The sequence below is a fragment of the Epinephelus fuscoguttatus genome, linkage group LG1, assembly GCF_011397635.1.
Source record: "Epinephelus fuscoguttatus linkage group LG1, E.fuscoguttatus.final_Chr_v1".
Taxonomy (NCBI): Eukaryota; Metazoa; Chordata; class Actinopteri; order Perciformes; family Serranidae; genus Epinephelus; species Epinephelus fuscoguttatus.
In genome coordinates this window covers 10869291-10894029 of record NC_064752.1, presented here as the reverse complement: position 1 = coordinate 10894029, position 24739 = coordinate 10869291, and the positions used below count along the sequence as shown (strand labels likewise).

General features: G+C 42.0%; 2 protein-coding genes across 5 annotated transcripts; one reads left to right on the top strand and one right to left on the bottom strand.

The window, feature by feature from the left end:
• The first annotated feature begins 1094 nt into the window (after positions 1-1094).
• LOC125886287 (ATR interacting protein) lies at positions 1095-17724 on the top strand. Of its 4 annotated transcripts, none has more exons than XM_049572383.1 (18): positions 1095-1174; positions 4712-5055; positions 5579-5670; positions 7784-7954; positions 8040-8152; positions 8451-8596; positions 8685-8783; positions 9265-9370; positions 10074-10244; positions 11325-11592; positions 11788-11841; positions 12034-12209; positions 12994-13130; positions 13351-13442; positions 14806-14892; positions 14975-15053; positions 15140-15361; positions 17032-17724. In XM_049572383.1, the coding sequence occupies exons 2-18, from the start codon at positions 4713-4715 to the stop codon at positions 17103-17105; spliced, it is 2430 nt and encodes an 809-aa protein (XP_049428340.1). In that variant the 5' UTR covers positions 1095-1174; position 4712; the 3' UTR covers positions 17106-17724. The 4 variants fall into 4 exon arrangements, with proteins under 4 accessions (XP_049428340.1, XP_049428331.1, XP_049428349.1 ...); XM_049572374.1 differs by lacking the exon at positions 1095-1174 and adding an exon at positions 3082-3396; XM_049572392.1 differs by lacking the exon at positions 1095-1174 and adding an exon at positions 3082-3405 and having other exon boundaries at positions 8688-8783.
• On the bottom strand, positions 17484-24733 carry trib3 (tribbles pseudokinase 3). The gene is made up of 4 exons (XM_049572404.1): positions 24110-24733; positions 20256-20534; positions 19858-20150; positions 17484-19627 (listed from the first exon to the last, which is right to left on the bottom strand). The coding sequence occupies exons 2-4, from the start codon at positions 20532-20534 to the stop codon at positions 19135-19137; spliced, it is 1065 nt and encodes a 354-aa protein (XP_049428361.1). The 5' UTR covers positions 24110-24733; the 3' UTR covers positions 17484-19134.
• Positions 24734-24739: the final 6 nt, after the last annotated feature.

The window sequence follows — 24739 nt, the reverse complement described above, 5'->3', positions numbered from 1 at the left end:
GTCAAGTCAGTTCAATTCAATTTGTTTATAAAGGCCAATATCACAAATCACAATTTGCCTCACAGGGCTTTACAGCATACGACATCCCTCTGTCCTTTGGACCCTCGCAGCAGATAAGGAAAAACTCCCCCAAAAAACCTTTAACAGGGAAAAAATGGTAGAAACCTCAGGAAGAGCAACTGAGGAGGGATCCCTCTTCCAGGACAGACAGACAGACGTGCAATAGATGTCGTGCAGATCAGATCAACATAATAAATTTACACTGTTCCATATGACAAAATGATGCATAAAGAGAGACAGAGAGAGATGCAGCACAGACAGTGATGATATTAGCTATGATAACACTCAAATTAGTAATAATATAATAATGATAATAACTGTATTTTGGTAGCATATATGTTATAAGTAAATATTAGTATATGACAGTATATTTATGTGACAATAATAGTCATGTGTATAATAAAAGGAGAAGTATGACAATAATAACAGCAGTAGTAGGAGGCATCAGGCAGGAGCACAGCAGCAGCACAACTACGATCCACGATCCTGAGCCAGCCCTAATTATAAGCTTCATCAAAAAGGAAAGTCTTAAGTCTAGTCTTAAATGTGGAGATGGAGACGGTGTCTGCCTCCCAGACCAAAACAGGAAGATGGTTCCACAGAAGAGGAGCCTGATCAGTCTGTCCTTTGCAGTGTGACGGGGGGTAAAAGAGGTTTACTACAGTAATAACCTGACCGGCGCTCAGCCTGTGTGACAACCGAAAATAATCTTTGTTTCCCCTTATTATTACCTCTCTAACTCACCTCTCTCTTTCTCTCTCTGTTACAGGTGTAGCATCAGTAACAACAAGGGGCGGGACTTAGCAAATGGTTACTGAGTGTTGGAAGTTCTCCATTCCTCAGGTGTTTGAACTCGAGTCAGGTTTGCTGGGTTTGAACTTGTTGACTCCCTATTGAGAAAGGTTTATACCTGTCTATGAGTGTCACATCACAAGGGACATCCTGTCCATCTTCATGTGTGAACACAGCTCTCACTTAGATTGGACAGCAGCCTGAGTCCCACTGCAGGCCCTCCTGAGAGGACACTGCAGGAGAGGACAGTCAGAGATGTCTCAAACCCACATCGGACAGAATCAGACACATGTGAGAGTTACAGCCGCTCCTCTGCTCTGCAGTAAGACACACATACACATGTATGTAGGTTTCATTTCATCTGATTCACTCAGTGACCCTGCTTTGACTGTTTCGTTGTTATGGCAACCAACTTGCCCACCAAATGTGTGTATTTGTGTGTGCCGCTTTGCTCATTCAATGAAAGATCTTTTTAAGCCGTAAACAGCTGAATTTGTGCAGAGCAGACCTGCCAGAGCGCAGAACACTGGTGACACCGGTGACGCCATGGTGCTGCAGATGTTCGTGATGTTCGTGATGATCGTGTGTGTGTGTGTGTGTGTGTGAGAGAGAGAGAGCTGCTGCTGATGCTGATGGGTGCATCTGGATGCCTGTCGCTGAGCTCTGCCATTTCTGTACTGAAGTACGGAGGCGGAGAGAGAACGAGAGAAAGAGAGGGTGCATGTGTCAGTGTTAAACACACACACACACACACACACACACACACACACACACACACACACACACACTGTAGAGCCTCAGCTGCGACACACAGACCTGTCTGTGTCTAAAAAAGGAAAGCACACTTGCTGTTGCTGAGAAGCCACAAGAAGCTTCTATATGTGGCGCGTGTACATACAGGGATTCATACTAACATCAGCCTTCGAAATAACGTGGATAAAAACAGTGACCACTAATGTCAGGTTACTACCATGGTGGTTGTTACAGGGAGGCAATTAATCAGTTTTCTTTGTTTTAAATATACGCATTGTAATTTTCACGGGGGACAGAGGGACATGCCCCCCACACTTGACAAAATCCAAAGACTGTATGCGGCTATATAAAATGTGACCATGTTGCTATGGAGTGCAAATACAAATGGTTAATATCAGATGTCAATATCAATGTCATCGGTGCGAGGCTACAAGGCAACCAGCAGAGACCCCGAGAAGGTACTAAACATGGCCAAGAGATAGTCCCAAACATAACCACAACATGTAATTTCACACTTTGTTGTTTATGCATTTGTTTGTATGTTTTTGGCACAGAATAAACAAACAACATGTAGAATAATATTTACTGGACTTTAGAGATGCTGCCAAGTGGGGTTTGTTAGCTCTCTTTACTTCATAATGTTAATGTTTGCACATTCCTTGGTCAATATTTTTGCACATTCCTGCACAAAACTACACAGCTTTCATTTTAAGTCATATATTTTCTGATTTTTCTTTCCATATGTTTATTGTCTTTTTTTTTTAAAATGTTATGTATGTTTCTTGACTGTTGCAGTATTTTCTTTTTGTCTTTTTTTTTTTATTTTTATATTTTTACTATATTTATTGCTGTGCACGGAAACACAAAGGCAAATTCCTCATATCTGAAAAACTGATTTTAAAAAAAACTGAATTCCTAAAATTTATAAAATTAATTCCTAAAAGTCCTGAAGGTCTTTCTCCCCGTCTGTCGTCTTTGTGCTGAGCTAAACTAACCAGAAGCTAGTTGTAACCTCTTATTTACTGTACAAGACAAAGCAGCTTTATTTGTATAGCACATTTCATACACCAGGGCAATTATAAGTACCTATATAAAATTTTTAAAAAATTAATTAAATGAATTCAAAGTGCTTTACAGAGCAAGAAAATATAAAACATAACAAAGGATACAGATTTACAATTAAATTAAAAAGTAAAGAGAAAATTAAGATATAAAAGGTAAAATTAATTACTATGACACGATAGGAAGATATCCTCATCTATCTGAAATGTTTCTCAAACTTCGAACTATTCCTTTAAAGACGCTTTTTCTCTCCTTATTGTATGTTGATTTCAGTTTGTCCCTACGAAGGACCCGTACGACAGCCAGTGTAGTGCATGGTCGCCTGTGATTGGTCAGATTTGCCGGTGAAGTGCTTTGATTGGTCAGATTTGCCGGAGCAGCGCTTTGATTGGTCAGATTGACAGCGGCGCCGGAGCGGGCGGAACAAGCTAACACACTTTTCATGATAATTATATCTTCGTGTTATCCAGCTGCTGGCCACCGTAAAACACATTTAACCGTTTGATTTAGAGCTGAGTTTGAAGTCTGAAGAGACGCCATTATCAGATATATGTTATGTCTTTTTCCTGAAGTTTAAACAGACAGTTACATACTGTTTTGACGGAGTGAGCCCTGTTAGCTTAGCAGAAGGTTAACTTCCCATTGGAATCACAGCTAACGTTAGTTATGCAGCGGTGTCGTTGTGGCTAACAGCTAACAGGAGCGACAGCAGCAGCACCGGGACACAAGGTAACACAGGTAGCGAACCCAAAGGAACTACACACTTAATAACACTTAATGACCTAGCAACAGGCTTTTTAAGAAGTTTATGTTAGCGACAGACTGGCTGTAACTTTGGTCTGAGCTGAGCTAAACTACAAACCTGTGTTTTCATTCTTGCTGAGCATTTTCTTAACTCATCTCTTAATGTTAAGGCTGAGGTCCTTTCTTCCCAGACAGCCTCAGATTTCAGTTAATTTCAACATGCAGAGGCTTTAAACTTGCTGTTGATGTTGGATAACCCAGTATGTTTAAAACATAGCAAAAACAGTCTGATGAATGGAATATATATCTGTGAATTTGATTTGTGATTCAAACAGTTGTGGGCAAAGGTGAGACTGATTAGCTTTGTTTAAAGTAGCTCTCATAACTGTGTTAAAGAAATATTAAAAAAACAATAATCATATGAAGTGATAACCACCACTGTAGGTGCTATGACCTGTTTGTGAATCAAATTGATGTTTCATTTTTGACCTAAAAATGAAACATTTCTTTACAAGCTTTTACTGACAAGATCATATATTTAGAAGCAGCTTAATTTGTCATTTCTGTGTTCTTATTCATAGTAATTATTAAATTATTAAATCCATTATGTTATGAATTGACTGTGCTGTAATGCTGCCACCTGCTCGTCATTCCTTACTGATTTAAGAGACCTCTGTAGCCCTCTGAAATAATGTGGGAGGGCAATTCTTGTGGAAATAACTCCAGCAGACTGTCTAACTTGTAAAAAATAATGATTTTAATGCTGCAATGTTTTGATGACGAGTCCTTCATCAGGCAAAACCTGATGATAGTTATGCCTGAGGTTTTGCAGTTAAACAGTGTCGGGAGTTTTTTCTACAAGTTGTGTTCTGCTTGTCCCTCTCTTACGCACCTGTTTGGAAATAGATGCGCAAAGTATTCCTTTGTCCAGAGGGCGAGGCTTAACATTTAGGAATATGAATGAATGAATGCAAAATGGTTATTAGTTGTTCTTAGAAATTTGACATAATTAAAACAAATTTTACTCCTGAGAGGCTTTATGGATATTGAACTAAGGCCCATCTTTATCAAAGGTCTCAGATATGCAAACCACCATGTGATGCAGCTTTGGTTGTAGTTATCAGTTTAGGAGCTTCACCTCATATGAAGTTGCATCACTCATTTTTGGCCAGCTAGAGTTATATCCCACTCTGACAAGATGGATAAATACAGGCCCTGATGCTAAAACCAACAATATCGTAAACCAGTGGCTGTTTGTAGCTCATTAACCTGCTTGTCTTTTTCTCTTTCTCCCCCACAGCATGAACTATCCCCCCACCAAGCGCCTTCGAGGCCTGAACCAGGAAGCAGTGACGACAGTGGCCTTTGATGACCCGTTTGGAGATGATGAGGACTTCACTCAGGACGACTTGGATGAGATTGATATCATTGCCTCGCAGGCCAACACTGGTGTCACCACACCTGGGCTTGGGTCTAAACCAGGAACCAAACCCACTGAGCTGGCCCGTGGGTCTGCCTGGCCGTCGAATGCAGGGCACAGTAAATCTGTCAGCAGAGCCACATCCAACCACAGCAGAGAGAACATGTTTGGGCTAAGCAGCAGCAGCAGGGGAAATCCTGGGATACCAAGCAGAGAGCCTCTCGGTGAGCTCAGAGCAGATCATCAAAATACGGTCATATGTAAAGATCAAACCTTTGCTGAATTACATATTTCATCCCACAGACTACCAGCATTGTCATCTGTGTTTTAAATTCCTGCTCCAAAATTATTCAGCAGTTAAAGATTGATTTTCTTCCTTCTAGGCAGTCACTGATTTCATTAAATTTCCTTCACATCTACCTACATATTAAAGACCGACTGTAACATAGACCATCACAGTCAGTTTGAAGATGAAAATCTTAGGCTTTGAATGAAAACCAGGTGAAAACTGAGTGATAATCTGGTACGTTTGTAAATTGGTTGGTCTAATCAGCTGCTGTGTGTTCTTACAGTAAACACACATACTGTCAGATGGGAGACTTGTGAATATTTTATACAGTGTATTTTGTATACTGTACTAAGATGTATTGATATACCTCTACTTTTTAAACCTGCAGAACGACTGTATTATCCTTTAACAAGCATTGCTTAACATGCTTTTAAAATTTTGTTGTTTTGTGTGTTCAGGTAACAGGCAGCAGCAGCAGCAGCAGCTTGGGTTGGACAGAGATGACTCTTACTGTCTGCTGGAGGCTCAGCATGCAGAGCTAAAGAGGAAGGTGAGGCTCACTGCTTTCTCACTACCTAAAAAAAGATAACCCATGTGCATCCAATCAGCAGGAAGCAGCTGTTGTAAAGCATACTGAAGAATCAGTACAGTGAACAAAACTATATAATCAGAGCAGGGAGACATAACAGTGCTTATGATATTCCATTGGCATGTGAGATTATAACATGAATTAAGTGTCATTTTCAAGTTTCTGTATTTTTGTTGAGCAGGGCTCATAAGATAAACTAAAACTGCTATTATCATGTGATATCATCTGAGTATCTCGAGGATATTTGCTGCACAGCAGTTGCAATACATGCGCGGAAGAGTGCAAATATAAAAATCTAAAATACCAATAATAATAACTTGTTACATGATTACCTCATTAAAAAACTACTGTAGGGCGATGTAACGTCCGCCAAAGGCCTACAAATGAAAAACAGCCTTTTGAATAACTCTGGGTAAACACTGCTGTAAATCTAACTGTTATCCTCTTTGTACATTTTCCCTTTTGTTGTCTCTTAAGTGGATTTAAGGTTGTTTAAATTATTCCAAACTGTCTGACTGTATCATACACAGCATGTTCTGTATCAAGTAGTTCTAACTCATAGGGCCTTATTTTAATGATCCATAGGACATGGTACATGGCTCAAGCACATTTAGGACACTGCTTGTCCAACTCCTCTTTTGCTAGTTAAAGGGCACATAATCTGGGTGAAAAGTAAGGCAAATCAATTCAACCAATCAAAGTGTGATCTTCCATTCCCTTTAAAAGCCAGGCATGTCTGCCTATGGCACACTGCAATTTACATGGCACATTTGGCAAACTGGAAAAGTGAGCAGTTCTCTGCTGACAGTGATACAGTAAGAGGAGTAATGTTACTGCAGCAAATATTGTTTAAGCAGCAAAACTAAAAGCTGTAGTTATAATCCTGACAGAAGAAAAAGGACTCAACATTTAGCCTCTGAAATAATCAATGAAGTAACGCTGCTCCTCGTGTGTACATTCGCACAGCGTGTCTCTTAATGGGGAGTTGGAAAGCAGCTCTGCTCAGCTCTCTGCTATGTTCACACTTTAGAGAATGTAATTAATATCCTCCTCATTAATAGTGTATTATTTCACCCTCCCGCAACCCATCTGTGTGTCTCTGTGTGTAACAGGCAGAGTGTACGCGTGTTGTGAACTTCCCTTTGTAGGCGCATCGTACTATCTGAATAATGCACTCTTTAAATAGCAGTAAAATACTACCATTGACCAACAAAAACTTGGCCTGAAGTCAATGACGGAATCGCATTCTGCTGCCTCAAAATAGCTGTTCGCCAATAATATGCCTGACCACACATCATTTTGAGACTTACATCTCCATGGGCGCACAGATGGGTGCAAGTACATTTCTTTCTTACACAACGTGGGTGCCGGCTGTGAAAATGACACCTGCATCAGTCTGAAAGTGGCAATGACAGTCGCACTGAGCTGTGCGCTGCTTCATGCTGGGTGTAAGATAGGGCCCTCTGACTTTACTGAAGCTGTAGGATGTTTACACTGTGTGAAATATCAAAACCCTAAACTCTTTGTTTTTATCACCATTGCATCAAATGGAAATATTACACATCTTGTACTTCATTTGTACATTTTCCCAAAGTTTATCCTGACATCTGATATTTCTGTGAGAATTTCTGATTAAGTACAGTGTATTTAAACTACGTAATGACTGTCCCACTTTCATGTCACTGCTTGTCCAGGCGTTTTTAAGTACATAAATAACTTCGCCTTTCATCTGAAAACCTAAAGTCCAGTCTCTGTAGTTGGTAAAAGTCACTTTTTAGTCATTACAACAAATTAAAATTTGCATATTGATATGAAAACTTCCGAATCTGACCAGGCATTTGTTGTCACTGTTTGTTGGTGTTACAGACACATTTCAGTCTGGACCAAGAAGGTATTGAGGTTTGAAACCCAGATGTAGTAGGATTATATAAAGATAACAAGGAGCAGTGTGAGGTCATCCAAAGCAGTGGATATTTGCCATCAGTGTGGTTAAATGTCAAGTATAACGAGTGATTTGATTCTGCTGAGAACGGACTCTGTATAACTACTTCTTGCTGAATGTTTGTGTTATTAGCTGAAGGAGGTGGAGGAGGAGATTGTGTTGAAGAACGGCGAGATCCGGGTCCTGAGGGACTCTCTGAAGGGAGCTCAGCAGGAGAAGGAGACCCAGAGGCAGAACCAGATCCAGCTGGAGATCCAGAGACAGAAAGAGCAGAGCGATAGGGAGAAGGAGCTCAACAGGAAGGTGAGGAGCTGAGAATTACACACACATATGTAATACAGTTCATATAATCCTCAGAATAACATAATGACATGTTGTCCTTGTTTAGGTTCAGTCTTTACAATCTGAGCTGCAGTTTAAAGAAGCAGAGATCAATGAGATCAAGACCAAACTGCACAGCTCAGACAAAAACAAGACGGCCTCTCCACTGCCAAGACACAGGTCAGTTATCATCAACAGCAGACGATAGATTTAAATGCTCTATGTTTTATATCAATGTAAACTGGATGTCTTTTTGGACTGTTGTTGGACAAATCAAGACATTTAAAGGGGACCTGTTGAACTAGAAGAGTGTATGGAGTTGAGATAAGTGAAACGAGACCTAAAGGAAATATTTCATCAGGAGGTCAAAGGTCACACTGTAGAGGAGCAGCTGCAGCTGTACGACTCACCAGTTTTGGTTTTAAACTGAATCGGAGTGATTGATTATCATCTGTTTTTTCTCTCTCTCTCCTCTCAGTCCTAAAGTGCTGAGCTCTCTGGCCCAGCTGCATCATGGGACCGGTAGCAGCTCCTCCTCTCCAACAGGAAATGGGTTCATCACCAAGGAGTCATTTGGAGCTCCTGGCCCGTCCAGAACAACACCAGTGAAGACACGGAGAGACAGTGGGTCACATGATAAAGGTGATAATAGTGAAACAGATGTGTTGAGGAGAAGCAGATTTTGACATTTGCTTGTATTGGTGTGTTCCAGCAGACAGGGGGGCGTCCAGCAGCAGATCTGGCGACAAACAGGACACGTCTCGCCCAGACCCTTTCCTGTCTGTCAGACCTGCGCACCTAAGGCACCGAGGTCAGTCAATCCGCAGTGCTGCTTCATACTAAACGACCTGCAACACAGTTTGAATAAAATCTCTTTGGTAGCTCCCCTTCCTCTCATTTACTTACGCTCAGGTCAGACCAAAGAGAGAAAAGTTGCAGCTGTGTGAGTGACCATAGTTGTTGACTTCCTCCCTCAGTCCTCCGAGTGTCAATCTCACCAAGTTCACTTCAGGTTTTCAGTCAAATGGAACGACCCTTATGATGGCAGCAGGGATTTCCCTGAGGGGAAGTGCCAAGGCAAATGAAACACAACCTTGAAGTTTGAAAGATGAGGGCATTTAGCAGACAAGGAGGGTCTAATCAAAGACACTATCCAGTTGCATTATGGGCAATGTAGGATCTTGGTCCATATAAGAGACTGGAAGTCAGGTAATGCCATCTGCTGGACACATTTTGACCATTCGTTTATTAATTATTGAAGACGTCTGTGTGTGTTCTGTGGTGTTCTCCAGGTGGAGTCCTGCTCGGGTTGTTGCTGCAGCAGCCTTTGTCTCCCAGCAGCCTTGGCCTGTCTCACTTGCTGTCCATGAGTCTGACTGATATCCACCTGGCATCCAGGTAAATGCGCTCATCTGTAGCCATGGCAACGTGGTCACTAAGGGAGTGTAGTATGTATAACAACACAGCACTGTAGTAGTCAGAGGGAAGGAGTTTGCAGCAGTGACTTGAGAGAGAAACAGATTTTGGTTCAGTGTCTGGTGTGCCAGAATAAAGTTTGATCAAGGAGTGCAAAGTATGTAACCTCCCCCAGCAACGTCAGTGAAGCAATTCATGCTCATTAAAAGTCACCCTGGTTTAATAAAGTCAAGGAATAAACACATCATTTTGTGTGATTAGATCAGCATCATCGAGTTTGTTTCTAAAGCCAACGCACCAGATGTCCTTTGGAAATCTTGCATTTACGTCCACCTCACTCACTTGCAAAAAACATACATGTTATTATGTTATGATCACTTAAACATCTACTGTATCTTCAGTGTTGCTTTGAAGTCACTAAATGCAACCAACTCACCTCGTCAGCAAATTCACCAAAACACAAATCGCAGGAAAATTTTTATTTTACTTTTAATTAGATCTCATCTGAGATTTCATTTTCAACCTTCATCACACTATTTTGACTTCAGTAGTTGGATCAGCAGTAGTAGGAGTCATGATTGTAGGACCATCAGTAGGTCACATTGCAGAGGAAACATAAAGGAGCTGAACTGTTATAAAGACTAACTGATGTGGGGTTTTTTTTGTTGTAATGTTGTGATTTCAGCGAGCTGTCTACAAATTTTCTGTTGGACTGTGATGCTGCAGCCAGCGTCCGAGGCAGTGGAGGCGGAGCTCCCAGAACAGGTCTGAGTTCGGTCCAGAGTCTGGCTATAACCGGACTCAACATGCTGAGTCAGAGCCGACCAGCAGCTGCAGCCAGCAGCAGAAACAAAAGGTAGACTGACTGAGATACTTCAGCTGCTATGCTGAAACCTGACTGACTGATAACTTCTGAAGAATCCTGAGCAACAAAACACTACAGTTCTTTAGACAATAGAGCCCTCTGGTGGCCAAAAGATGTATCAGCAACACTGAAATGGCCACATAGCAAAACACTATCACAAGGACATGTTAATGTTGATTACATTAAAGTCAATTAAATCAAATTAAAGTTAATTTGCATTTTTATAGTGTACATTTTTAAAAACTTCACCATTTAAGAAAAAGAAGGAAACACATCCATTAACAATAGTTTTATCAAACTAAAATAGGAGTTTCTGTCTGTCTGTCCTTGATTTTCTTGACACCTGTTCATCCTATCAACTTTACACTTGGCAGGTGAGTTCTGAAAACCCGATGAAATGCAGTGTTGAGATCTGAGGGACATATGTGTTAGTAGTGTGTTATGTACACACTGTGTAATGTATTGAGAGGGGGCCCATATTAACTGTTACACTATTGAACAGCATGCTGGGTATGTTTTCGTTCTCCATCGCTCCCCACAGTACTTTCAAAAACAGATAAAGAAAGAGGGGCATAACATTGTAGCAAACTCAAACATTTCAAGCGTCAGCGACTTAACTTTCTGACTGAATTTATTTGTCCCCAGGAAATAGCCTGGTCCCAGATAGCTAGCTGATAGCAAATAATGTGTATACTCTGGCACAGTGGTGGGTCACAGTCTAAAAGTGCATCACAAGTCCATTCTGAATTGTCCACAAGTGACTTGCAGATGTGTCAAGTTTATAAAAAAACACTTTATTTCTTAATACAGTGAATATCACTGATATTCACTGTATTAAGATCTTTTGAAATACTGTTTCCTGCTGTAGATTGAGTGACTAATGGACAACTACTTGACAGAGACAGCAAATTAGCTCACAACTGAAAAAGTAGGCAATAAATATTGAAATAATTGACCACACCACCCCTTTATCACTGATACAGATGTAATGTGTGATTTGGACAACCATCATTTATCTTAGCGCGACATTTTTAAAAACATCTAAATCTTTTTTTGTGTGTGTCTTTGGAGGTTGTGTCCTGGAGCCGTCCTCCTCCTCCCTCTGTTGGACCTTCACCTGTCTCGGCTCTGTCAGGCTCTGGATTTGCTCCATTCCTCACACTCTGCTGGCAGTGGTGGATCAAACTCTACCGCTGCCAGCTCCCTTCCAGCGGGCCGCGCTGCTCCTGCTGCTGCACAGGGAAGACTGGAGGAGGCTGGTTTGACTGGTTTCAGCGTGGAGGACACTGGCTTGGCTGCTCTGAGGCTCCTCTACCTGGTGCTGGCCCACAGTGACGAGGTGATGACACAACAGTGACAACTCACACATGATAACTACTGGTAGTTGTGATGTGACAAAAGCTCTTTTCCGGTCCAAATGTTAAACTCACACTCGTGAAATTCCTGGAAAAGTTATGAAATTAGAAAAAGATTGTTCCATCTATCTGTATTGGTTATTGGCCAAATAAGTTGTGATGTTTTGTGATGCTCTCAGGCGGTGGAGGCTGTGCTGTCAAAGGAGAGTCAGAGCAGAGCTACAGACAAAAAGGTACAGACAAAAAAAACACGTTCCCACTGTCAACGTTATCACCTGTCCCTCCTCACCTTCATCACAGTCAAGAAGGCTTATATCAAAATACCAACTTTATGATATGAACCTACATTTTGTTTGTTTAATTTCCCCTAGAGGAAAAACATTTCACTGAAATCCTCCTCTCTCCGTCTCTCCCTCTGGTCTTAGACTGAGCGTCCTGTTGCAGGTGTGGGTCTGAGCTCCCAGAATGCCTTGCTGCAGTCAGTGTTAAGGCTGTGTGAAGCAGGGCGAGGCAGTGGCTCACAGAATGAGGAGCTTGTCCTCAATGCCATGAAGACCCTGTGTGTCCTCATTGAGAGGACGCCACACACTCACACAGACAGGTACACAGACTGCAGGCAACCATTAAGAACAACCAGCAGTCGGGAGGTCAAGGGTCAAAGTCGGTCGTATTGTTCTTCTGTATGATTATATGATGGAAGCATAATAATCAATAGTTAATAATCTGATCATATGTGACAACAGACTTTTGCAAATAAAATAAGCACCTTGAAAATAAATGCATGAACATGAATTCAACTTTTGTTTGAGTACTTAAAAACCTTGAAACCTTGACCTTGAAATGTATTTTTCAAAATGTATTTAACACTATATTTAATGTTCAAATATAGGTTGCAAGATATTTGTCAATTTTGCAATACTACCATTGTTTGTTAGAGTTTGTTTTCCAGGTGCAGGCAGCAGTGAATTTGTCATGAAACTTCACCCACTCACACGCCCTTTATTTCAAATTCTTTTTAACAATCCTCCAATTACATAGAACAGTTTACAAGATCAAACACATATGATGCAACTCTCACCTGGGAGGAATAGTACTGGAGGTAGAGGAGTGGCTGAGCTGGGAGTGATGCAGGTTTACGACTTTCCACTGACTGTCAGCGGTTACGTAAAACATGACTGTAAACTACGTGCAGTGATTTACAGGCACTGACACACAGAGTAAAAATATGATGAAATATTAAATCATTAGTCGGAACAACAGTCCAGTAACCAAAAGAAGGAACTCCTGCGTGTTATAACTAATAACTAATGTGATTAATTTATTATTTCAGTGTTGACTAGTATTGTTTTAGTTTCACTGACAGTTTCTCTGTCTCTCCCTGTCAGGTTGCAGTGTGTGTTGCAGGTGCTGTGTGTGTGTTTGTCAGCAGACTGCAGGTTGCAGATGGTTTCTGGGAGTGTGTCTGTCCTCACGTCCATGTCCGACCACCAGACACTGGCTCAGCAGCTGTGCTCTCAGCACGGTGAGTCTCTGCCCACTGATACAGCACAGTTACTGCAGTGACTCCAACTCCTCTGTAATTTAATGTCATTTATACATTAAGTAACTGCTCTTTGATGATTTTTTTTATCTAGATTTTGCTTTAGATATTCACTCAGTTGTTTTAAGTTTCTGCTCCACATGATTTTGATTTTTTTTTTTAAAAAAGAAAAGCTTCACTAATTGTTTGTTGTTTTGTTTAGACCCGTGTGTTTTCCTGAAGTTGTTCCAGTTCATCAGAACCAGACCAGACAACCAAGCAGCACACAGAGACTGGATTCTCCTGGACCTGCAGGTAACACATACACACACCACGTTTTGGACTAACTTGCATTTGCCATCTGGTCTGGCGATGTCAGGCTAACATCCTACATGAGATGTAAATGAATAACAGCATGGATAGAATTTTCTTATGTTTCAAACAAAATGTTTTAAGCGGTCCGACCACATCTTAAGTGTTCCTACCTCATACTGTCCTCCAGGCTGCATCCCACTGCTGCCCTGATGTCTCTCCAACAGCTGTTTTGTGTGTGTGTGTGTGTGTGTGTGTGTGTGTGTGTGTGTGTGTGTGTCTTTGTAGTTTTACACCACGGGTTGTTAAAATGGGAATAATGCTACACACTTTGAGACAGTTGGTCTTCAAACACTTTCTTGGTGTTGCAATCTGTTGTTACCATGAAGTCGTTGAGTAAAGAATGACAAAAAGAGATGTTCAGATGCTGACTTCTTTCTCACCTCCACATGCCTTCTCTGTGTTATGTGGTACACAAAGTCAGATTGTCAGGTTTGGAATGTTACAAAAAAAGATGCTGTTATTTTATGTGATGTCATGTTACGACAGAGCGAAAGAGAACAAGACAGGTTGGTTAACAGCTCACACCTGTGATATTTTATCATCATACTGAAGTCCTCAAGGCACTGAAGCCGGACATCAACCAGTCAGTGTGGAATTAAAGCTGCATTAATCAATGTTTTTATATCAGAAACAGGCCTTTCTGTCCAACTTCCTGTGTTTTTATATTTAAAAATATTTTAGAAAGAATCCTCCCTGTTTTGCAATCTCCTCTTGTTTTAATTACTGATAAAAACTCAAATCTTCCTTCATGTCTACGTGTATCTTGATAAATTACACCTTCAAGTTTCACAACAATTAAAACAAATGACAGGGCGTTGGTGGCTTAGTGGTAGAGCAGGCGCCCCATATACGATGCTGTTCCCGCAGTGGCCCGGGTTTAACTCCAGCCTGTGGCCCTTTGCTGCATGTCACTCCCTCTCTCTCTCCCCCTTTGACGCTTGACTATCCTATTGATTAAAGGCAGAATACCCCAAAAAATATCTTAAAAACAAAACAAAAAAGAAAAAAAAACAAATGACATAGAACTGACCGAGATTAATTCATTAATGAAAGCAGTATTAGTATTAAAGACAGGAAATTTGAAGGCATCAGAGTGGTGAGTTCAACATGACTGTGTTGGTGGAATTAATGTGGAAATGTACACTATACTGAATTTATTATTTGAAGAAGAAGAATACAGGTAATTTCACTCCTCAGTGTTTTTATAAAGGCTTGCCCTTCATTTGTTCGTTTCAGTTGCAGCTAATATTTGAGCTTAGCTTTTATTTACAGTGCTTCTATTTTGGCTGTTTTTGTGTCTCAGGTGGTTCGTTTGCTGAGCAGACTGATGACTCAGAGGGCAGAGAGCTGGACCGCCAGCCAGCGCAGAAGCTGTCAATGTTACACTGAGGTAAAACTCTCTGACCCTCTTTTACATAATGACACTAAGATTGTGTTGGAGTTTACTACAAGTGTCTGTCTTGCTCTCTCAGTTGGTTCAGACAGTGGTGATTGTTTTCCATCGTCAGTGGTTGGATCTTCGTGGTTCTCAGGATCCAACAGACTCAGCAGGTCAGTCGCATCTCATGACACCTAACAATCTGCCTCTACACAATTATCATTTGCAACTCAGTTTGTTTTTCTTGTTTTCCCCTCAGGCATGGCCCCGCCCCCGCAGAAATGCCCCACCCCCTCGTTGCCATGGTGGTGCGGCCCAGCAGCGTCTCTGCTCAGGGAGTGTCTGCTGCTGCTTCACTGGCTGCTGCTGCATCACGGCAGCTTCTCAGAGAGCTGCAGGCCGCTGCTGCACATGTATGACCAGGTGATCCCTGCTGTGCGAGACACGCTGAGGAAGATCCCCAGGCTGAGCGAGAGCGAGGGTACACAGACACACACACACACACACACACACACACACACACACACACACAACTTTCAGGCATTAGGACATGCTTTTCACTCATTTTCACTTTACTTCCTCCTAAAACATTACTCAAGCTAACAGAAACACCTGTAAGTTAACTGGGAAAACATTACTCAAGCTAACAGAAACACCTGTAAGTTAACTGGGATAACTAAACACTTAAGTACTACTGACTATGTCTAACACACACACTATCAATAGACTTGAAAACGTACAAGCCTAGCAACACTAAGGCTACAAACGACCCGCAGTGCAGCGCTCTCTGTGGCAGCTTACACTGGTATGCTCTCTATTTTAAAAAGAATATCTGCTATTGTAAAAATTTTCAAACAAATAAAATACGGTCCCCATATTTACAGGCAATTTCTAGAAATAAGTAGTGTCTCATATTTGGGCCAATATGGTGCGTTTGTTTACAGCAGCTCATACGGATGGATTTTCAGGCTCAGAGAGGCAGCTGTTGCTCTACACTCTACCAATATTAACTTCAGTTACATGCAGATTGTATTTGATAAAACATGTGCGGCTGGTGATTATCAAAAGTAACTTCACCCTGGTTTTTTTGGAAGCCTTTCCTCACACAACCTACACTGAATGTGACTGCTGAGACATTTGACTACACTTTCCTCAACTTGCAACAAATGAAACTGTATTTAAAGAAATCCAAATAGATGTTTAAGGGTTTTTAATCTCATATGTCTTGTGCTGATTGTCACATATATGCCAGTATCTGGCCCAACGACAAACAAAGTAATTTAGAGTTTTTCCTTTCCTGGAAAAAAGATTAAAAAAAATGTTGATGACTCATCCTGGACTGGGAGGTGTATACTAATGTTGTGCCCAGTGAAATGTAATAATATAGACACAGGCCTGAAAGTGGAATGCGTCAGCTCCATCGTAGGGGTGAGCCTGCGTCTCTTTTTCACCAGCAGCACTGCTGGCTTCAGATCTCAGCTCAAACATGTATCATGGCTTCACTCCAACATGACTTTGTCGTGGTCATCTTTTTCCTCGATTTCATGCCTGTGCAGTTTGTTGGTAAAATCCGCAGCTGTAAGCATTAGTGGCGGCAAGATGTTCTCGACCACAGAGAGCAGGCTGTCCTCAGCCCGCTGTTCTTCATGTCGAGTTAGTAGCCGCTGTCAATCTGAAATCTGGCAGGGATGTGTAACACATTCAGCTCTGTTGGTTACAGTAAATGCCAATCAATATCCATGACAAGACCGTCCCTAGCTTTGTGTTTTTACAGGAAAGATGTAAATATGCAGAATCAAATAGTTCTCTAACAGTTTCATCGAACTTCAATGTGTATCAGTCATGTCATGACCGATCCCTGATCCACTTAATCAGGTCAGTATGGATGTTTTCTCTTTCAGCCATGTGTGTTGCTGCTGTCTGTTATTACAGTTTAACTACATCAATGTCAAAATATTAATATTATGGTATGACATGTTTTTATTACATTAGGATTTGTACATGTCGTATCATTGACAACCTTATATAGCATCCTTAGTTTCAATTTCACATCTTACTGTGAATGTTCAGGTGTCCACATACTTTTGGCCACTCAGAACTCAGAAGTTAACAGACCCATCTTTTTCCTGCTTCCTGTTTTCTGTCTCTCAGAGCTGGCGCTGGAGGAGATCTGCCGCTCAGAGGGCGACGACACTGATGACATGGACACTGATAACGGCTCCTGATTGGCTGCTGCCACAGCGACCAATGAGCCGACACAAGAGACAGTTTACTGACTGTTAATTGGACTTTTTTAGACTGAGACAAGGACAGAACCGTTCTGTGATGAAGTGGATGTTGGAGAGAAATGAACTATCATTGAAAATTCAGGGGTCTGAAGTGACGGACAGTCACAGGATTTATTCTGCTGTCTGATGTGATTTAATAATAAAATGTGAAGGTGAGACAAACTGCTGCTGCTCTCTTGTTGTTTCTTCACCTCCCGTCTGTACTCTTTGAGGGACTCTACTCAAATCTTAAACATTTGAATCACAACAAAAGAAATACAGGTTTTAGCACAAGTAATAAAATGTTTCCTTAGTTAAAACCAAACAAAAACCAGATCGGGATCAGAACAGTTTGTGAAACATCTTTATTTATTCTCCAGCTGTAAGTGAGGTCTGAGTGACACATTCAGAAGAAGGCATCCTATTGGCTGGCTGCAGGTCGTGATCGGTCAAAGGGAGCACAAGACTTGAGTGATGGGAGTAATTTTAGTCCAGTTATCTCAAGATTACAACTTCATTATTCACTCATTATGATTCAGATTTAATTATTCTGTTACATAAGAAATAGTTTTCTCATGATCACAACTTAAACTCTGCTGTCATTGTGGGACGATGGTTGATCCAGAGCCACTTATGTCACGCAGTCAGTCCTTTACAATATGAGGTGTCCCAGAATAAACCAGCTTGCATGTAATAATTATTATTGCAGTGTGAACATGTTCAACATCCAGTATTACGTCATGTCTCAAGAAACCTACTCATTACATAACTAATAATATGAGCAAATCGTTTTTTCTGCATAACCGTTTGTATGGACCCAACAAAACAAAATTCCAAAGAAAATTACTGAATCAAGTTAAGATCATGAGAAAAGAGGCCTGAAAATATTTTAAGCAATCGTGACAGCTCTCAGCTTCTATTAAACTGGGATCATCAGAGAAGAATGAGACACTTTGATGTTTTGACGTCACGCTAAAGCTGAATTTAAAGTTGTGTAATTTCTGTTTTTCAGAAACGTGTCTTGTGACTCTTTAACACTCACCGATCCTTCTCTTATTAATGCTAGGGAGCAACCAGTAAGTGTAAACACTGACAGAAAGAAGCTGTGTGCCATTTTAGGCTCCGCCTGCGTCAAAGTCTATTTTGAAACCAGTCGTGTTTAGGCAGTCTTTGTCAATGTCTTAAATCAGAGATGATGATGTCACCAGGTGTTGAGAGGGGACCTGAACACACTATTTGATCTGGTTTGTGTCAGGTACTGCACTGGGGGAGCTGGTGACTCTGATAGTAATCTGGCGGAGCTTGAATTGAGACGCAGCGACAGGAAGGCACCTGAGGGTCGGGTCAAGTAATCCAGGATCAGACTGTCTCTGTAGTGTGTGTGTATGTATGTGTGTGTGTGTGTGCTCTTGTCATGCTATCTTTGCGAGGACCTTTTGGATTTTCTGATTGCTTGTGAGGACTTTTTGTCTGAAGGCTGCTTGAGGGTACAGACTTGGTTTTAGGGTAAAAGAGTCAGGTTGAGGTGTAAGTTTGGGGTTCGTAAGTTAGGGTTAGAGGATGCATATTGTGGGTCCTCACAAGTATAGAAGGGCAAACGTGCTGTGTTGGACCTCGTTTCCACTGCATGGTTCGTCTCGACTCAACTTAAGGTCCTTTTCTCTATTTCATTTTCCACTGTGGATTGTACCTCTTCAATGTAGGCGGATTCTTGGCCGAAACTGCCGTGACATCATCTTCAATCCGGGACTAAAGAAACTGCGGTTGTTATGTTATGTTATGAGAATATCCACAGGCTTGTTATTGGTGGTATCTTGGCTATTAAAAATGGCGGGGTTTCGCAGGATGGCCTGTGACCAGACCAGTCAGTGGTCTGCAGGGTTTTATCTCCACCTGCCAACACAAGGATCAGGTTCTATGCACAACTTTTGCCGATGGAAGACAAATAGATTTGATCCGTGCTGTACCATGCACTGGAAATATGGCATTAGTGTTTTTCAGTCCACGTCGGCACCACCTGATCATCGTCCTCTTGTGTATTCTGTAGTGTTTTTTGTGAACTGTGTGTGTGTGTCTTTTGTGTGTTGTGATGTGGCGTGCAGGGATTGGTCAGCCACGGGTGCATCAGCAGCTCTGACGCCGTCAGTCTCTCTGTGGGCAACTTCCTCAGCATGCAGCCAATCAGACACTTGGCCTGCGGCGACAGCCACTCGGGCAGGCTGAAGGCCCCGCGGCGTATCTTGGTGAAAAGCACAGCAGGCTGTGTGTCCTGAAATGGGTATCGTCCAATCAGCATCGTGTACAGAGACACGCCCAGACTCCAGATGTCTGCAGCGCGACCCGAGTAAGATCTGTTCCCGTTGGTCAGCAGCTCAGGGCTGACGTAGGCGGGGCAGCCGTGTCTGTCTGTCAGAGAGTCGTCTTCATGGTTACCATGCAGGAGGACGCAGTCGTCCAGGCCGAGCAGAGCGAGACGAGTCCTGCAGAAAGAAAACCACATTTTTAATCTATGTGCTGCATCAGCAGTGACAGCTGTAGCATCTGTAGTACTGGTGATGGATGCAGTAGTATTCAGCACTTTTATTAAGTATTTATTTGCAGTATCAGTGGTAGTATTAGTAGCATCAGTATTGGTATCATCAGTACCTCTCTGTCAGTTCACCTACATTTGTCTGTATAATAGTATTTTCAGAGTACTCGACAGTCTCACCTGTATTGGTCAATGAAGACAAATCTGCGCAGCTTCAGATCTCTCAGGACGACTCCATGGAGATGACAGTGCGTCACGGCGTTCAGCATCTGAGCGAAAAGATCCCTCGCCTCGTCTTCTCCTAGACGCTTCCTGCTTCTCACGTATGCATGCATGTCGCCATGGTGACCTGGCAGGAAAACGTAAACGCTCTCCTGGCCAATCACCACATCCAACAGGCCACAGATGTTGTCATGGTGACCGATGCGGGAGTAGGCAGCCAAGCGTTCTTGATAACCACGCAGAGGAAGAACCTGCAACCATGGCAACCAGGAGGGAGGGTTAAGGTAACTATAAAACATTTGCTACAGTTACAGTACCAGTTGTATTTTTGCAGTGTCAGTAACATAGGTGACTACCTGGCAGGTGTATTGCTGCTTTGTCTGTGCGTGCACAGCCCTGTAAGTCTTCTCCCCCTCGCAGGGTTCAAACAGGAAGTACGATCCGACTTTGGTTGGAGACTGGCTCTGGTTGGCTTCAGGGGCGGGGCTTTTGGGCCTGAGGCAGTGTGATAGGCCGGTGGCAGGAGGGTGCGGATCCAGACGGGCTACTTTACATTTCGGTAAATTGTCCTGCGGCTCATCCAGTAACCTCTTCAGACACAGCTGAGATCTGGCGGCTGTCATGCCCATGCTCATCTGTGATTGGAGGAGAAAGGTGACATCATAAGGTTAGTAATTAATATAAAAATTGTGGTTATAGCTGCTTCGAATCTGCAGATTTCAGTTTGCCTATGTGGTATATCTGAGGTGTACTGCAGCTGAGATCTTGTATAATTGATTATTTTACTGTGTGTCAAATATAGAAAGCATCCTAACCACATGTCCTGTGTGCAGATTGATTATTGTGAACAGTTAAGTATTTTAATTTCAAGAATCTGTGGTTATAGTTGGCTTTATTTCCAGAACTTTACTACCACGAACTTCAGGCTGTTGAGTTGTTTGAGACTGGCTGGTTTCTGCACAGTAGCGCCTTCTGCTGGTCTCATCACAGCTGAGCCACTAAAACCCCTCCTCAGTTATATTTCCACATACAGTAAGAAGAATTATATTCGCATCACATCTCGCTGTGTTCTGTGTCTCTGCTGCTCACACGTTACACTGTTAACGTGTCTATAGGCTTCATGATGCAACTTCCTGTAAGCTGACAGACGCTTCAGCTTTCAGATCGTTGCATCAGAGCACAACAGTTTGTAGTTTAAACAGCCTTTAAATACAGTCAACACCTACCACACACACACACACACACTCACACACTCACACACACACTCACTGTGAGAGTGTGTGCCTATGTTTTTGTCATATAAAGTTTTTTTAGAGCCTGTGGTTGCCATGGTGACGCTGTGTGGCAATATGCTGTTGGCCAACTCTGCTTTCACTCTGGTGAAACACCCTGAGTCACCGCGGAAACGTCACCCCCTGACACACACACACACACTCAGTGACTCCGTGCTGTTTGATGTCTCATCTTGTCAGCTGCTGTTTCACAATCACAGATCAATGTTAAAAATAACGACGGGAAAAATTCCACCAGATTCTCCTGAACTCTCATGAACTCTCTCATTGAGGATTTCTTTCATCTGACTTTCTGAAAATAACAAAGCATGATCCTGAGGTTCAAACTTTTGTGCTTTACACGAGGTAAACAACAATTCAGCTCCTAAAGTGCTCGAGTTATCCATATTATTCACCAATGCTCGTTTCTAATTTTCCTTTTGTGTTCAGCCTTAAACTCAGCTGTCTGCTTTCTTAAAATATAAACACCGTTGACTCCTCTCTGTCCTGGTGTTATTACAGACACATCTGATGTAGCCACAACCTCGTGGACTCGTCTGTTTTGTCAAGATGTGACGTAAAGCTCGCAGAAGTCGGGCTTATGGGAAATCGTGTTCACTAAAGGTAGCTAAAAACTGAAACTGAATAAAAAGAAATCAGCATCCTTATCTAGATTTACATCAGTGGGATTTTTATGAGGTTTTGTTACTTCTACAATAGGACCTTCCTCTTTCACATTGGCTCTTTATTTGAAAGTACTTAACACTACTTGTTTCTGTTTATTCTGACTAAGAAAGAGGTCTTTAACCCAGCATTACTGACAAGTTTGACTCTTGTCTTCACATGAACATTGGGCTGTGTTGGGAAACTTTGTCACCTGGTGTGAGCCGAACCATCTACAGCTCAACGTGACGAAGACAAAGGGAAAAAACTTGTGGATCTGATGAAGGTAAAGGCATCGTGGATATTGTGGAGTACTTCAAGTACCTGTGATTGTACACTGGGAACAAACTGAGCTGGGCAAAATACGCCAACGCCTTTTACAGGAAGAGCCAGAGCTGTTTCTACTCTCTGAGGAGGCTGAGGTCTTTCAACAATGCTGACGATGTTTTATGAGTCCGTGGTGGCCGGTGCTATCCTGTTTGCTGTGGTGTGCTGGCGCAGCAGGTTAAAGGTAGCAGATGTCACTAGACTCAACAAACTGATCCGCACGGCCTGTAACATTGTGGGGGTGGAGCTGGACTCTCCGGCGACAGCGTCAGAGAGGAGGATGCTGTGTAAGTTGTGTGTCATCTTGGACAATCTATCCCACCCACTCCATGGTGTGCTGGTCAAGCACAGGAGAACATTCAGTACAAGACTCATTCCTCTGAGATGCACCAGAGAGCGCGACAGGAAGTCATTCCTGCCTGTAGCTATCAAACCTCTCAACCCCTCCCTCAGTGTGTGTGTCAGACACCCTGAGTCACAAGACTGAGAGTCAATAGACTCAGGCTCTTGGACTTATTTCACCTGTCAGCTGATATAACCTCATAATTTATTCATTATTTGTATTTCAACGCTGTAAAGCCAACTTAACTGTGCAACAGTTCACCTGTGCAACACTCTACTCAACTAATATTCTTATTTAATTCTTACTTATTCTAGTCTTGCATTTATATTTAACACACTTTGTAGTATGATACATATTCTTTATATTCCTTTTATATGTGTTATGTATTTCCATAGGTTTATATGCAATAGAAGAGAAACTACAACATGTCCCAGTCATTAGTATTTATGATTCTGATCTGTTTTGATTGACAGTCAGATGTCTTCTCTCTGTCCTGCAGGCCGGACCAACCAGCTCTCTGAGTGCTTTAAACATAAACATGTTATTAACAGTCGTTATTATGTACATGCTTCTAATCCTTTAATTTGAGTATCTCTTGTTACTGAGTCGAATCCCTTTGTGTATTTATGATGTGTGTGTGTGACAGGGAACTCTTTCCAGTCAGTGGATGGAGTTTGCTCAGTTGTCATGCAGTCAGTCTTAAAAGTATTTATGCCTTTCATACTGCAGGTGTCTTTAAAAATCACACTATGTATCATAGCCAGCAAACTGCAAAAACAGAATTACTGTTGTTGTTTTTTAAATTCCCGACAGTCCACATCATGTGCAAAGGCTCAAAGACAAATATGTGCAGCTTTGGGGAGGGTCCAAAAAAACAAAGACAAAGTCACACCCCTTCCTCTTATACATAAAGAACAGTCCCTTAAACCAAACAAACCCAGCTCATCCTCCACTTGCCAGCTTTTTCCAGAACTTTCAACCGTATCACACAGTTATGCACGCCACACATAACAGCTACTGGGCTCACATGTCAACACACCCATCCTACATGACAGCTGGGCTCACTCCATGTGCTGATGAAGACTACGGTTTCATAAACTCTGCTCAGCAGAATCTGCTCTTTTGAGCTCTAAAGTAAAGTAAGTAAAGTGCTGGAGTACAGTTTACAGAAATACAAAAACTAAGAACTACAACCTGTCTCATGTTATATGACTGTAGACAGTGGTGTAATTTCTTATTCTTATAACAAGGAAGCTGTCAGAATATAAAATTTGTGTTGTAAGCAGAAATTCTATCTTTACACCCAGACTCTGTTTACATGTGTTGCATTGGAATTGATGTAAGTTCCCATCAGAAGTGCAGACTAAGTATATTTACTCAAGTACTGTAGGCTATTTAAGTACAGTCTTGAGGTACTTGCACTTAATTTGAGTGCTTCCATTTACTCCTCGACATGTATCCTCTCTCCACCTTTTCCAAATTATTTATTTGGAAACTACAGACTAAAAAGTGCACAGCATAGTGAAGTTGTATAATTTGTTGTTTCCTTTGCCATGTGAATAATCTAAGTGCTTCCTCCACCTCTGCTCTCAGCTCAGTTTCTTACCTTGTGCTCTCTCTCGTGACAGACAGGCAGACTGGTTCGGGCTGCAGGTCAACAGGAAACCAGTTAGACTCAGTAGAAACCCAGTAGAGTCAGAGAGAAGCAGATGGTCTGTCTGTCTGTGGTGCAGAAGTTGCTGAAGACATACAAAAGCTTTGCCTTTCAAAGTTCAAACTCCGACTGGGACCTGGAGCTCTTGTAGCAACTGGGAGAACTGGAGCCGACTGTCCGGTGATGACGTCTTTGTCTCGTTATTATTATTGTCTGGGTTGCGCAACGTGTCGTCAGTCAGCTGGTAGTTTGAGTTTCTTTTTATCAGTCTGAATTACAAGAAACTCAGACGGTGGACAACAGAAGAAGAAGAAGAAACAATAAAAGCTGTTTAAAAAAAAAGTGAAAATGAAAGTATGTTTTAAAATATATCCGGAGCTGAAGCGAACAAAGCCGAGTCACACCGAGTCCTTTCTGTCCTCCTGTCCGTCCGCCTGAGGTGTAAATTAAAATATTGTCCGTATGTGGCTCTGCTGTAGATCCAGTCTGACCCTTGGACCCTGATCTGCTCGGTCCCTGCTCGTCCCCAGAACTTTGCGGCGCACACTGACTCTGGGTCTGTCTGGTTACGGTGTTTCCTCC